This window comes from Mytilus californianus, unplaced genomic scaffold (genome assembly GCF_021869535.1).
Source record: "Mytilus californianus isolate M0D057914Y unplaced genomic scaffold, xbMytCali1.0.p SCAF_1, whole genome shotgun sequence".
Lineage (NCBI taxonomy): Eukaryota > Metazoa > Mollusca > Bivalvia > Mytilida > Mytilidae > Mytilus > Mytilus californianus.
This window is the reverse complement of record NW_026262581.1, coordinates 46,599,635-46,613,035: the sequence shown is the minus strand read 5'-3', so window position 1 is coordinate 46,613,035 and position 13,401 is coordinate 46,599,635. Positions and strand designations below refer to the sequence as shown.

The window sequence follows — 13,401 nt, the reverse complement described above, 5'->3', positions numbered from 1 at the left end:
ACATAATATTTTCTTTTAAGGCATTCAGAAAAACAGAGCGCTATTTTAGTAGATCATCTGTCAAGCATTGATTGAACATTGGCATATTAAAGATAGCACATGTACATGTAAGAGTATATATTGTTAAAATGAAGTTATTTGTATTCTAAAATATTTTTGAGAATTGTGAGAAATTAAAATTGTGGTTTTTAAATTGGTTTTATGTCATCTTAACTAAAATTATTTTTGTGGATATGTATTTTGCACTCAGTCCTTTATTATTGATCCGACACCGACTTTTGGCGATTTTAACACTTTATTTCCATTATGTTTCGTTTGAGTTTCGAATGGTGCAAAGATCTGAAAACAATGATCAGTGATATTAGTTGACAAGAATTAAAACGTACAAAATGGTTTGTATTAGTGTAAAAACATGGGTTAAAACAATTTGACTAAAGTTCAGATCTATCACGACTCGACTGCTCATATATCGTATGAGGATAACGAAATCAGAGATCTACATTTTAATTAGATTTGGGTTAACTTTATGAGATAGCTTAAAAGCAGGTATGTTATGGTAAATTTGAAGATTACTATTATTTTCAATTCTATTTTAATATGTGTATTATGAAAATAATCCATTCAAGTACAACCTCATATGTTTTTAAACTTGGAACTTCACTATACCAATCAATGTAGGAGGAATATTGCTCATTACAAAGTATTTAGATTAACAGATGGATATATTAAACGGAAAGAAAAAAAGGACCTAGGGACAAAATAATTCCTACATTTCCGCCATTTTCTATAAAGAGAGAGAGAGAGAGAGAAAGCAGAACGAGGTTTATGAAAGTTGTTTTCTATTCGTTTGATGTGTTTGAGTTTTTGGTTTTGTCATTTCTGTTTTAAATTTGCCTTGGAGTTCGGTATTTTTGTTGTTTTACTATTTGGTTTTTATATCTTGCAACGATATATGAGTTTTAAATTCTGTTGTCTTTTAATCGCTCAGCTTTGAACCATCTGTTTCCCTTTTTTTTTGTTTGGGTGAAAGAAAGAAGAAAATAGCAAGAAGTTAGAATCAAACCATAATCGAAGAAAAACAGATCACAGCATGATCAAGGCGAAAAAGAAGAACTGACAAACAACTTCCACCCGTGTTTTAGTTAGATGTATTCCTATTTGTATCCATCTGATGAGTTAAGCCTTATTTTGTACATTAATTAGGCCGTTAGTTTTCTCGTTTGAATTGTTTTACATTTGTGATTTCGGGGCCTTTTGTGGCTGACTATGCGGTATGGGCTTTACTCATTGTTGAAGGCCGTACGGTGACTTATAGCTGTTAATTTCTGTGTCATTTGGTCACTTGTGAAGAGCTGTCTCATTGGCAATCATACCACAACTTCTTTTTTATAAACACTCCTCAAAACACTTCACCGAAATGTGCGAACACTGCTTAAACCCGGTGCTGATCGCAGTTGCTCATGAATGGTATTCAATTTTCCTCATATATTAATTTTCAGTCATATTTGATAAAACAACTTATAAAGTATATAATAATGGGCTTACATTAAAAGGCATTTGCCGGATTTGTTATTGAAAAGCGCATGCTACAAACAGTTTTCCTTAGACAATTGAAAGAGAACAAACTTCGTAACATGTCTTTCGACTTCGGAAAACTAAATTTTTACTAAATATACCTTGTGTGTTCCTTAAAGTTCTTCCATTACTTTTTTTCAAATATCGTTAATCATTTTCTGCCGATATTGACAATATCATCTAGCCGAAAAAAAAAGCAAAATAATCCTTATTTGCAGATGGTGTTTTTTTTTTGGGGCAACTGTAAAAGCTTCATTTAGAAGGCTGCAACCGTACATATAATCGTTTTAATTGTATTTTAAAATGATGAAAAAATTCCCATGGCCTAAAAACGATAAATCTATTCTATTTTTGACATCTGAATATTCAAACCTCAGGAATAATTTAGCTTTTATTGCAATTTTATCATTTTTGGAAGTTTTTTCAAGAAATACAATTTTCTGTAAATATTGTGCAATTAGCATTTTAGCTTGCATTTGATTTGGACTAATGGTATTTTGTTTTATAAGGTTCAGATATTCTACAAATATCATGCAAGTACTAGAAAAGAGCACTATGTTTAATTCTAGCAAAATTTAGGACTGTTCAGTTTTGACCTTTGACCTTGATTTAACGAAAATTGCACCGTACGAATTATTAACGACCGGGATAAACAGAAAGTACAGTTAATAAGCTTTCGAATAATATATGATATAGCCGTATGTTAGGTGGGTGCATTAAAGTCGTTAACAAAGCGTCTTTATAAAAACGGTCACTCGCCTATTTACAATCAAACTTACAATAGCAAAAATAGTGATAAGCTACCAACAGTATCATTTGAGGTACATGTTTATTAAAAAAAGTCCTAACACATACGTACATCCTTCCCACACTGCATGTCACTTGAAAATGCGTGTTATATGTTGGAAAGAGGCAGACATTTAGACGAACCACTCAGACAGTTGCTGCAAAGGTTATTATGTTTTCTAATGGGTTAATTGGTTGATTGAATATTGATGTTGAATGCTTCTTTCAGCATTCTTGGCTATTTCACTTTGGTCACTTTTTATAGCGGAGGAAACCGGTAGGAAACTGACATTCATAGTCAATTAAGATCGGAGTCGAAAGCACCCTGCCCCTAAAAACCTCGAAGTTGACAGTAGATGAAATTCTCAGAACACTCTGCCACTAAGGCATCCTGACTTAACTGGGATAACTGCATGGATTTTATATGAGTAAATAAATATATAAGAAAGACTCATTTTCTTAGCTAAAATACAGCTACAGTCGTTATAGTTTCAGTATCTTATAGTATAAAAACAGATTTATCATTCATGTAAAAACAAACAAGACTTTTTTAAACTGTCATTTTATTGATGTGATTAGATATGTGTTAGTTTATCTCTTTAATTAAAACTATTCTTATTTATACTAAATGAATCAAGTTATCCAAAGTGCAACGCTGCACAAAGCATATTATATCAGAATAAAACCTACCTAGTTGCATATAATAACGTTTTTAGAAATTGTCAAACGCTTTCCAGCAAAACGTGTCATATTTATTATATATAAACGTCTGAAAAGTCAGTTATCTTTTTCTTTTTTCTATTTTTACAATTATATTCAACCAATATCAGTTTTTTTTATTCAACTACGAAACAGCAGCTTCAACCAAATATGTACTTCAAAACATAAAACCTATGAAATCGTATTTTTCCATATATGACGCCTAAGTTTCGATGACTTATACTTGTTTATATAGCTGAATGTAAGTATTGGCTTCCGACACAATGATCTATTTCACTTATACCGAAGTAAAACAAGGAAACAATCTAATTTTTATATCACAGTGTTCAACGTTTCATCCGTATAATACTTATACAACTAGACACTAACAATATTTAAGTAAGTTTGATTTATATTCTAACTGCATGGCAGTAAACTATAAAAAGTGTTTTCGAACTTATGAAAATGAAAAGTTTGACAGCAAAGTAACAGTTGTTACGGATGAAGATGATGATCAATCAGATTATGAAGAAATTGCCGAATGTGTTGATTATCCGTCGGAGGAAAAAAAGAATCAAAACAAATATACAGATTGGAATAAATGTGATGCAAGTAAATCTACTAACTCAGAAAACAAGAGAAAAGGCAATGGCGACAGAACTGAAGGGAAACAAGACTTTGACTTAAAACTACCTAGTAAACAGAAAGTGAAAAATGTGAAAGTTGTAAGCAAAACATGGAGAACCGCATGTGTATTATCCGCCTTCCTTTGTGTTGGGCTAATGTCAGTTGTTGCTGTACTATTGTGGTTGATGCTATCAACGAAGGGTAAGAAACTTATATGAAAAAAAGAATAGAAAGACGGGGATAGGGTGATGTTCTGTAACTGTAACTGAACCACATTTTCAATAATAAGTCGACGAGGTAGAAAAAACAGAAAAACTAATAAAAGTAAAATGTTTTTATGAATAATGCATTTTATAACTAAGGAGAACAGGAATCACCAAAAATACTGAAAAAGTCCAACATATCACATCAAGCAACAACACTCGATTACTCCTCGTGTGTGAAACCGGTGTACCTATTACGTATCAGTCTTACCCTAAAATCCCTCGTCGAATTAAACAACTTTTAACCGCAACGATTTTTTTGCTACAGACAATTTAGTTCAGCCAAAGTAATTGGAAAATAAAAATACAATGTATTAATAAAAAGTTTGATAAATATGTAGGACTCGAAGGTGCGATGGGGACTCTAAAGTGCGATGGTCACGTTGAAATGCGATGGTCTGCGCCGAAGTGCGATGGTCCGTTCACTGATGTTCGATAGACTATATGACGAGTGATGACTAGTTTGAAATCTACAGATGTTCAATTATTATGAGCCTCTGTATGCGGACCCGTATGAATTTAGAGAATGCCACGCTCCATCGTACGTAAACTTTGAACTTTTGTAGATTTCGTAAAACAAAACCAGCTACAGAAGGATAACCTTCCCCTCTCCACCAATCATATCCCGTTTCCCGTAGTTTAAAAAGTGTATAAGCCATGTATTACGAAAAACTGCTTCTAACAAACAAATTGACTTCTACATAGACATGAAAATGAACTCATCATTGATACAATGTACCAGGATTAAAATTTTCAGACGCGCGTGTCGTATACAAAAGACTTATCAGTGATGCTCGAATCAAAACATTTTAAACAGCAAAATACAGTACGAAGTCGAAGAGCACCAAAAGGTTCTGCCAAATACAGGTCCTGAGGTAGAAAATCCTTAGTAGTTAGATTCAGCGTTACCACCTCGCACCTAGGCGTAGCTATCAACAAGATAGCGTCACAATGCTACCATCGCAATTCAGCGTGAACAAAAACGCACTTTAGAGCTCAATCATCGTACATCAGCGTGACCATCACAGTTAAGAATAGCATCGCGGTTCCTACAAATATATGAAGATTCAGAACATATAACTAGCTATTCACACTCACTTTAGTCTGATCTTATAATTTCATTTTGTAACTTTGTTTTGTAGTATATCTATTCCTACCGTGCTTCTGTTTAAAACTTTTTTGTTTTTATTTAAATATGGGCATTACAAAATATAGTTGTATTTATATCGTGTATATCAACCATAAATTGAATTGTGTCATATTAACAAGCAAATCCAAAATAAAATCTAAAATTTCGACTTCCGATTGAAAATAGTATGTTTGAACTATACATTAGCTTCAACGTCTCCTCTCTGGCCAGACGTGGTGGCGTATTTTATAATACATCCCGCATAGGAAAACGGACACACCACTTTAGCCTTGGTGTTACTGGGAGAAGTCGAGAGGTGATCAAATTTTAAACTCCAGTCAATCCTCGGGGAATTGTCTCTTTAATGTTGTCAGAACTTGTATGACTACAAGTCAGATATATAGCTCGTAAATCGTCTACGTGCGTTTAAAAAAACGTATATCCCTACTAACCAACACCGTTAAAAAAAACGTATATCCCTACTATCCAACACCGTTTAAAAAAACGTATTTCCCTTTTATCCAACACCTTTGGATAGTACGGATATACGTTTTTTTTTAAACGCACGAAGACGATTAACGGGCTATATATCTGAACTGTAGTCAAGTCCCTATTAATAATAGAATATGTAAATCAAAAAAGAAATGATTACGGTCGTGTTATGGATTTATAGTACTGGATTATTTTTTGTATTTAAGCGTTAGAGCTAAATAAATCATTGTTGAACTAATTTGACTTCTTCCTCTTATGTAAAAATAACATTATGTAAGAAAATGTAAACACGTACATCTGTTATTTAATTTAATAGGGTCTCCTTGTGATCATGTGCAATGTTTTCATGATGGAAATTGTTCAGTTTCCAGAGACATTGCTTTCTGCACTTGCCATACAGAATTTAATGGATTAAGATGTGAAGGTAGTATTAATTTATTTATTTTCATGTCTGATTATATCGGACATTGAATAAAGGAGATAATTTGAGACAGTCCAGAAATGAAATTTCTTCGAAAGCCCATTAGGGAAACAACAAATATAAAAAATTATGTTTTCGGTTTGGTTTTTTCCGTATATTAATTTCATCATTATTACTATGATTTTTATTTTTTTTATTGTTATTATAAGTTTTGGAATTCCTTATTACGAATTAGATTCACAATTACAAATCGTTTGAATGCGATGTTCTTAAAAAAACAACTAAAAAATCAGTAATAACATAATTGAATTTTTGTATGATACATGTTAAAACTGAAACAGTTACAGTTACAGCATGCACGAATAATGTCCACTTTGACGCAATTTTTTGTATGACAACCAATTTAACCTAATTCGTAATGCATGCTTCCAGGTGAACCTTACATGCTTCCGAGGGCCCATATAGTTTAAGAAAAATAAGATATAGACTTTCTGAAATAACAGATAAAACTCATTTTGGTGAGATTTTAATTGATAATAGGAGGGACGACAAAAATATTGGACGGTATATAGTACAAGTATAAGTGAAGGGTTTGTCTTCTTCTTTCATTTGTTTTGGTATAAATAGGTAAACAGGCAAAGGATGCATTATAATTAAGGTCTTTCCTTTCACTATAGGAAAGACCTTACTGTATTTCTTCTGATTATTATTATTCTTTTTCCGCCAAACTTTAACGACATTTCCCAAAAAAAGTACCAGACATGTTGAAATGATATTAAATATCAAGTATCGGATGACCAAAAGCTATCTTGTAGTTAAGGCACCACGCCGTAACATTTCCTTTATAGCGGTTATCTCCCCTTACACCAAAAACCTTGTTATCGCTTTTCCTAAGAAACCGTATGAGATATCGACAAAACGTTTTTTTTTAAATTGTTCCTTGGGACATAGTGCAAGTTTGTAACATTGAGCCGAAGTTATTCGTTGACTTTTTATAGGAGTTATCTCTCCTTAAATATTTGACGTAAGCGGTGTGTCTCTAAATCTCATGAACCGTAAGTCGTAAAGACCTTAAACCTTTTGATATGAGGTCCATGATCCACGACCTTGAAATTGAGGTCAAGGTCAAAGGTCAAGGTCATGACCTAGATTTCGACCTTAGCTTGTTATCGGAATTACTCAATAACCGTAAAAATGGCTGATAAATAGTATAAAGAATATGTGTGTCTTATAGAGATCTACATCTGTTATACTGGGTCAAAAATTATTGGACCAACCATTATGGACCTAGGGCACCAAAACTGTTTTCGGGGTCCGAAATGAAGATTTTTTGCTTATATCTCAAACGAGGTTAGAGATAGAAAGAAACTTTGTATTGCAAAAATTTTCAGCATTATATGATCTACAAACTTAGGTCAAGGTCAAAGGTCAAGGTCCGTGGCAACGACATAAAAAACCTTAGCAACCATATATTTTTGAACTTAGAAGGCTATGAATAATACAAATATGACATTTTTACAACCACTTATTTTTTAAATTTAAAGGCTATGAATAGTAGATATGACATTTTTAATACTGGAAGATATATTTTTGTCCTTAGCAATGACTTGTTATGAACATAAAAGTCCTTAGCAATCATATATTTTTGAACTTTAAAGGCTGTGAATAGTAGATATACGAAAAGGAAAGTCCTCTCAATTGTTCACGAACAAATGACAATCTTTATTTATATCTATATTTTGATCTGCAAGCGGTTGTGATGTTGGATTGCTGTATATTTAACTCTTACGCTTCTCCCAACTTTGTTTTGAACCGAAATATAACTCCACTTTCTGTCATACCACTAATTTTGATTTAATCCAACGTCTTATATTTATAAATAAAAAAAACTATGCAGTCAGAAAAACAAGCAGCAATCAGCGAAATAAGAACAGAAATTTGTGAACTATACGTCTATTAGCCAGCACTCTTACAACATGAACACATATGTTACAAGGGCAGCATACGATCCTCAAATTTCTTTACTTTCTCGCATAATTTTAATCTTAAACTTGATTTTTATATCAGGTACTCCATGCGTTAACTTTAGCTGTGACAATGGTGGGACGTGCTTTCTTGATGAATTTCAGCCAAAATGTGCGTGCAAAAATGGTTTCACTGGTGAAAATTGTACAAGTAAGCTTATGAAATATAGCAATCTATTGTTTTTGTCGAGTCTGCGTCATTCATGTCGCGAACGCGAGGCATAGCAATCCTAGATTCCGTCGTCGGAGACGTTAACATTTAGGTTCAGTCTGTGGTTAAAGTTTTTTATAGACATTAATAACTTTGTCAAATCTTCATGGAATTTTGTGAAATTCGGACAAAAGCTTGTTAATGACCGAAAGACGGTATCTACATGTAAAGCGAAATTTGGAAAATATTTATTTTCATTTTTCCGTATTTTACTGATAAATTGACTTATTTTTTTTACAGTTAACATTCAGGCTCAGTCTGAGGTTAAAGTTTTTCAGTCATCAATAACTTTGTCAAATCTTCATGGAATTTTATGAAATTTGGACAGAAGATTGTTAATGACCAAAAGACAGTATCCAGATCAAATTTTGTTTCCGTATTTAACTGATAAATGGACTTCGTTTTTTTTTTACATTTAACAAGTAGATACAGTCTGGGGTTATATGTAAAAATAAGAAGATGTGGAATGATTGCCAATGAGACAACTCTCTACAAGAGACCAAATTACACAGACATTAACAACTATAGGTCACCGTACGGCCTTCAACAATGAACAAAGCCCATACCGCATAGTCAGATATAAAAGGCCCCGAAATGACAAATGTAAAACAATTCTAACAAGAAAACTAACGGCCTAATCTATGTACAAAATAATGAACGAAAAACAAATATGTTACACAGCAACAAACGACAACCACTGAATAACAGGATCCTGACTAGGGACAGGCACATAAAGTTTGTTACACATCAATTACTTCAAACATTCATACAATTTGATGAAACTTTTGTAGAAACTTTTTTATGATTAAGAGATAATTTCTGAAGCAAACTTTTGAATACATATTTTTTCATTTTCAGTAGTTTTTTGATAGATGGACTTTTTACAGTTAACTTTTACAGACAGTCTGTCTGGGATTTAATTTTTTTGACATGATAAATTTGTCAACCTTAATGGATTATCATGAAACATGGACAGAAGCTAATCTTCTAGACCAAGAAATAGCATCTAAAAAAAAGTTAAATTTCTTTTTTTTTAATTCTATATTTTACCGATAAATGGACTCACTTTTTAAGTCAACTTTTACACATTTACACTGACAGCAGCAATCGCAGGCAAGACACAGGGTTCCGCGAAACCCCTTACATTTTTTTTTACAGATTCAACCAAACACCAAATTTATTTGTACATTATATGCATTTCCTTTCTATTCTTTAGCTGTCCGTAGAACCTTCCTATTGCATAAGTTGTTAATTCTACTAGTTTATTGTTCTGAATAAGCAAAAATGATTGCCATTGGATGTTCAGCAAACTACAATCAATCAATATATTTATCAGGTTTGCATTCTAATTCGACGCATTCGATTAATAAGTGTCCAAATGGATGACAGTTGCTTATTTTACCTTTATTTTATACTTCTAATTGGTTTTATCTGATATTCTTTTATGGACGTTTTTTTATTCTACTGGTTCAGATTAAAAAGGGGGATAGTTAAGATCTAAAAAAAAAACTATTTTAACCATTTTCTTGTGCCTTCCCAAGTCAGGATACTTGTCAGTTGTTGTCATATAGCATTGTATCTTATTGTTGTTCGTTATTTGAAGAATGGAGTTTAACCGCATATCTTTATAAAAATAAGGAGATGTGGTACGATTGCCATTGAAACAAATATCCATAAAGCTATGCCTGTGTCTGTGTCTGTAGTGACATTATAGATTTTATGAAAATTGAGAATGGATTTGGGAATGTGTCAAAGAGACAACAACCCGACCATAGATCAGACAACAGCCGAAGGCCACCAATGGGTCTTCAATGCAGCGAGAAACTCCCTCACCCGGAGGCGTCCTTCAGCTGGCCCCTAAACAAATATGTATACTAGTTAAGTGATAATGGACGTCATACTAAACTCCAAATTATACACAGGAAACTAAAACTAAAAACGATACAAGACTAACAACGGCCAGAGGCTCCTGACTTGGGACAGGCGCAAAAATGTTTAACGTTATATATGTATCACTGGTAAATTATTAAGTGAGGGATTTCATTACCACTTATTACTTCTAATCTTTACTAAATTGTTTTATATGTTCAGCAGTTTGGCAGTAGAAAACGTTTTGCAATCGACATATCTCATCCTAATTTTGACGATCATGTTGTTTATATAGCCCGCAAATTTAGATATGTTCCCTTTACACTTATCGATCTTTTGAATAAACTTATTCTAAGAGGTTACCAATTTAACAATGTTACAGTTATAGGATCTCTGAATATTTCTAAATCGGTACTAACATTGATTGTGTTATCCATAAATGTACACATAATTTGATATGTATTGCTATACAGTTATGTAGGTTAACTTTACTTTCATACATCCTGTTGATGCTTATATGTTGACATTGCAAACTTCATGTTTTTCTCAGACTGTTTACGACGTCTAGGGTTATACAAAATCCATTAGATGTGTACTGACTGATATTTTGACTTGGATACATAATCTTATAAGTTGTTATTGGCAATAAGCTTTCAGTAACGACGAGTACTCTCAGATCGGTACTTTATGTCTTTATTTTTTTTGTATTTGTTCCATGTACTTTCTATCGATATGATAAGAAGTCCTTTTCAACTGAGTTTTACATTTAGTTCTATTACACTAATATTCCAGGTTATATATAATTGGGAGGAGGATTTGGGGCCCGCAAACATGTTAAATCCCGCCAGTCATAATACTGGAACCTGTAATTCAGTGATTGTCGTGTGTTGCTATATATAATTTTTTCCGTTTATTGTTTTGTTCATAAATTAGGCTGTTGGTCTTCTCGTTTGAATTGTTTTACATTTCGAAATGAGTTTTGCTCATTGTTGAAGAGCATACAGTGACCAATAGTTGCCAATATCTGCGGTCTATGGTGGATATATGTTAGTAGTTGTCTTATTGGCAATCATACCGTATCTTCTTATCTTTATAAAGAACAAAGATGTGAATAATTATAGGCCTTCAGCAATGAGATTAAAGCATATCGTACAGTAAGCTATAAGTGACCAGGGTATGACAAAATGTGAAACAATTTAAAGAAGAAAACGAACGACTTGATTATTACTGCATCAGATTAGAACAAAGCACAATTATTTTTTTTTACAAAACACACAAAGTAAAAGAGCACTAACAGTTACTAAACACTCGTTCAAAGCCAAATTTCAACTAAAAAATAAGACCAAATTTTCAATCAGTACATCTCTAATGTATTTAGTGTAAAGACGTTATAGGCAGTTTGGGGAAAAACATTATTGTACATGTTTAATGATTGGTTATGTTAAATATGCATTACTAAAGTACTTTTATATACACTCGGAACAATTAAGAGTTTAATATATTGTGTAGAATATATAAATGAGAAGATGTGGCATGAGTGCCAATGAGACAACTCTCCATCCAAGTCACAATGTGTAAAAAGTAAACAATTATAGATCAGAGTACGGCCTTCAACACGGAGCCTTGACTCACACCGAACAGTAAGCTATAAAGGGCCCCAAAATGACTAGTGTAAAACAATTCAAACAGGAAAACCAATGGTATAATCTATATAAAAAACGAGAAACGAGAAACGCTTATGAACAACACCAACAAACGACAACCACTGAACAACAGGCTCCTGACTTAGGACAGTGCATAGAAATGCAGCGGGTTTAAACGTTTTAAAGCCTGTTTATTGTGGAAGACTGTTTGTTGCCCTCTGGATGTCTTTTGGTTATTTTTGTCATTGGTTGCTTTACCTTTTATTCATAAGAAAATAAGAGAAATGTTTTGATTATTTGAGTTTGATTTCATCAATATTAAAACATTATTAACGAAGGCTGTCATAAATACCTTCTTTGGTGAAGAAGCTAAAATTTAGAAACATTAGAATGTAGATTAACAACCACCATAACCAAACATAGTACGTACATAAAGGAATGAATAACAAGTATTCCATTATTCATAAACTTTCAACTATATCTGCATATTAAGTCTTTCTGAAAAAAGAGATCTGTGTTACACAGAATTGAAGATTCACAGAATTGAAGATTCAATTCTGTAACTGAAGGCGAAATGACTGTTTTGTGCGACTTAATAACTGCAACTCGGTTTCTTTATGCTATATTTTACCATGAAAAGGTCAGATCAACATGATTTGAATATTTACATACTAGTATACAGATTCTACATCATTTGGTCTCTGGTGGAATATTCTCTCATTAGCTATCATACTACATCTTCTTATTTTTACATGTATCTATAATTATATTTGTTCTTTTCCAGTAACGCCATGCTCAAAATCCCCATGTGAACACGCTGGGGCTTGTTCTGTGACAGGTTCGGATTTTTCTTGCTCGTGTTTAAACGGATTCACAGGAATACAAGGTGAAAGTGAGTAATATGATATCCACTTTTACGTGCATAGTTATAAGCATTTGTATTGAACATAATCGCTATTATCAATAATTATGAATATAATATTAATTAATTATTTAGACAGCAATCAAACGACAAAAATACCAATTGGTATCTATAGGTCAACATTAAATTTCTACAATTATAGACAGTTGTCTATTTAATATGTCCACTCTTACGTGTTGATTCTGATGAAGATATTATGGTTGTCCCTGGAGTTTTCCCATCCAACAGTTAAACACACACAAAGTTGGGCCTACGTTTCGCTATGTTGGAAGTATACATACGCAGTGACGTCATGTCTAAATGTTGACGTTATAATTATAAGCCTCATGTAAAGAAAGTGTCATAGTTCACCTGAATGAATGTTAACAACGATACGGTAAGGAGTTCGTACATTGCAACGCAAAATGTCTAACCTTATCAAACATACCCTCATTTTCTAGTGGCTGTCGAAATTTCCTCCTTTCATTCCTGGCAACCCACCTTATAGAACCTGCCTATTAGGTTTATTGTTAATGTGTTTTCCTCCTGAATATATATATATATATATTATATGAAATATCTGTAATTACAACGGCGACCAATCAATCAAACAATATGCCAGTTAATCGCACCGAATCGGATCAAAGTTGGATAAATTAAACAGAAGCTTTGAAAAATGTGTAATATTTTTTGCAGAACTCTTTCAACAATGCACATACACACTTAGGGATCAGACATTTTTGTACTTTGGTATACGTATG

At 32.8% G+C, this 13,401-nt stretch overlaps 1 protein-coding gene across 2 annotated transcripts in view; it reads left to right on the top strand.

Annotated features, from left to right (window-relative positions):
- The first annotated feature begins 3,396 nt into the window (after positions 1-3,396).
- The window catches only part of LOC127704179 (MAM and LDL-receptor class A domain-containing protein 1-like), a 57,656-nt gene continuing 47,651 nt past the window's right edge, over positions 3,397-13,401 (top strand). For both annotated transcript variants that reach the window (XM_052208096.1, XM_052208084.1), the window contains exons 1-4: positions 3,397-3,888; positions 5,888-5,995; positions 8,060-8,167; positions 12,524-12,631. In XM_052208096.1, the coding sequence (XP_052064056.1) occupies positions 3,486-3,888; positions 5,888-5,995; positions 8,060-8,167; positions 12,524-12,631 (727 nt within the window). In that variant the 5' untranslated portion in view covers positions 3,397-3,485. The remainder of the gene's footprint in view (positions 3,889-5,887; positions 5,996-8,059; positions 8,168-12,523; positions 12,632-13,401) is intronic.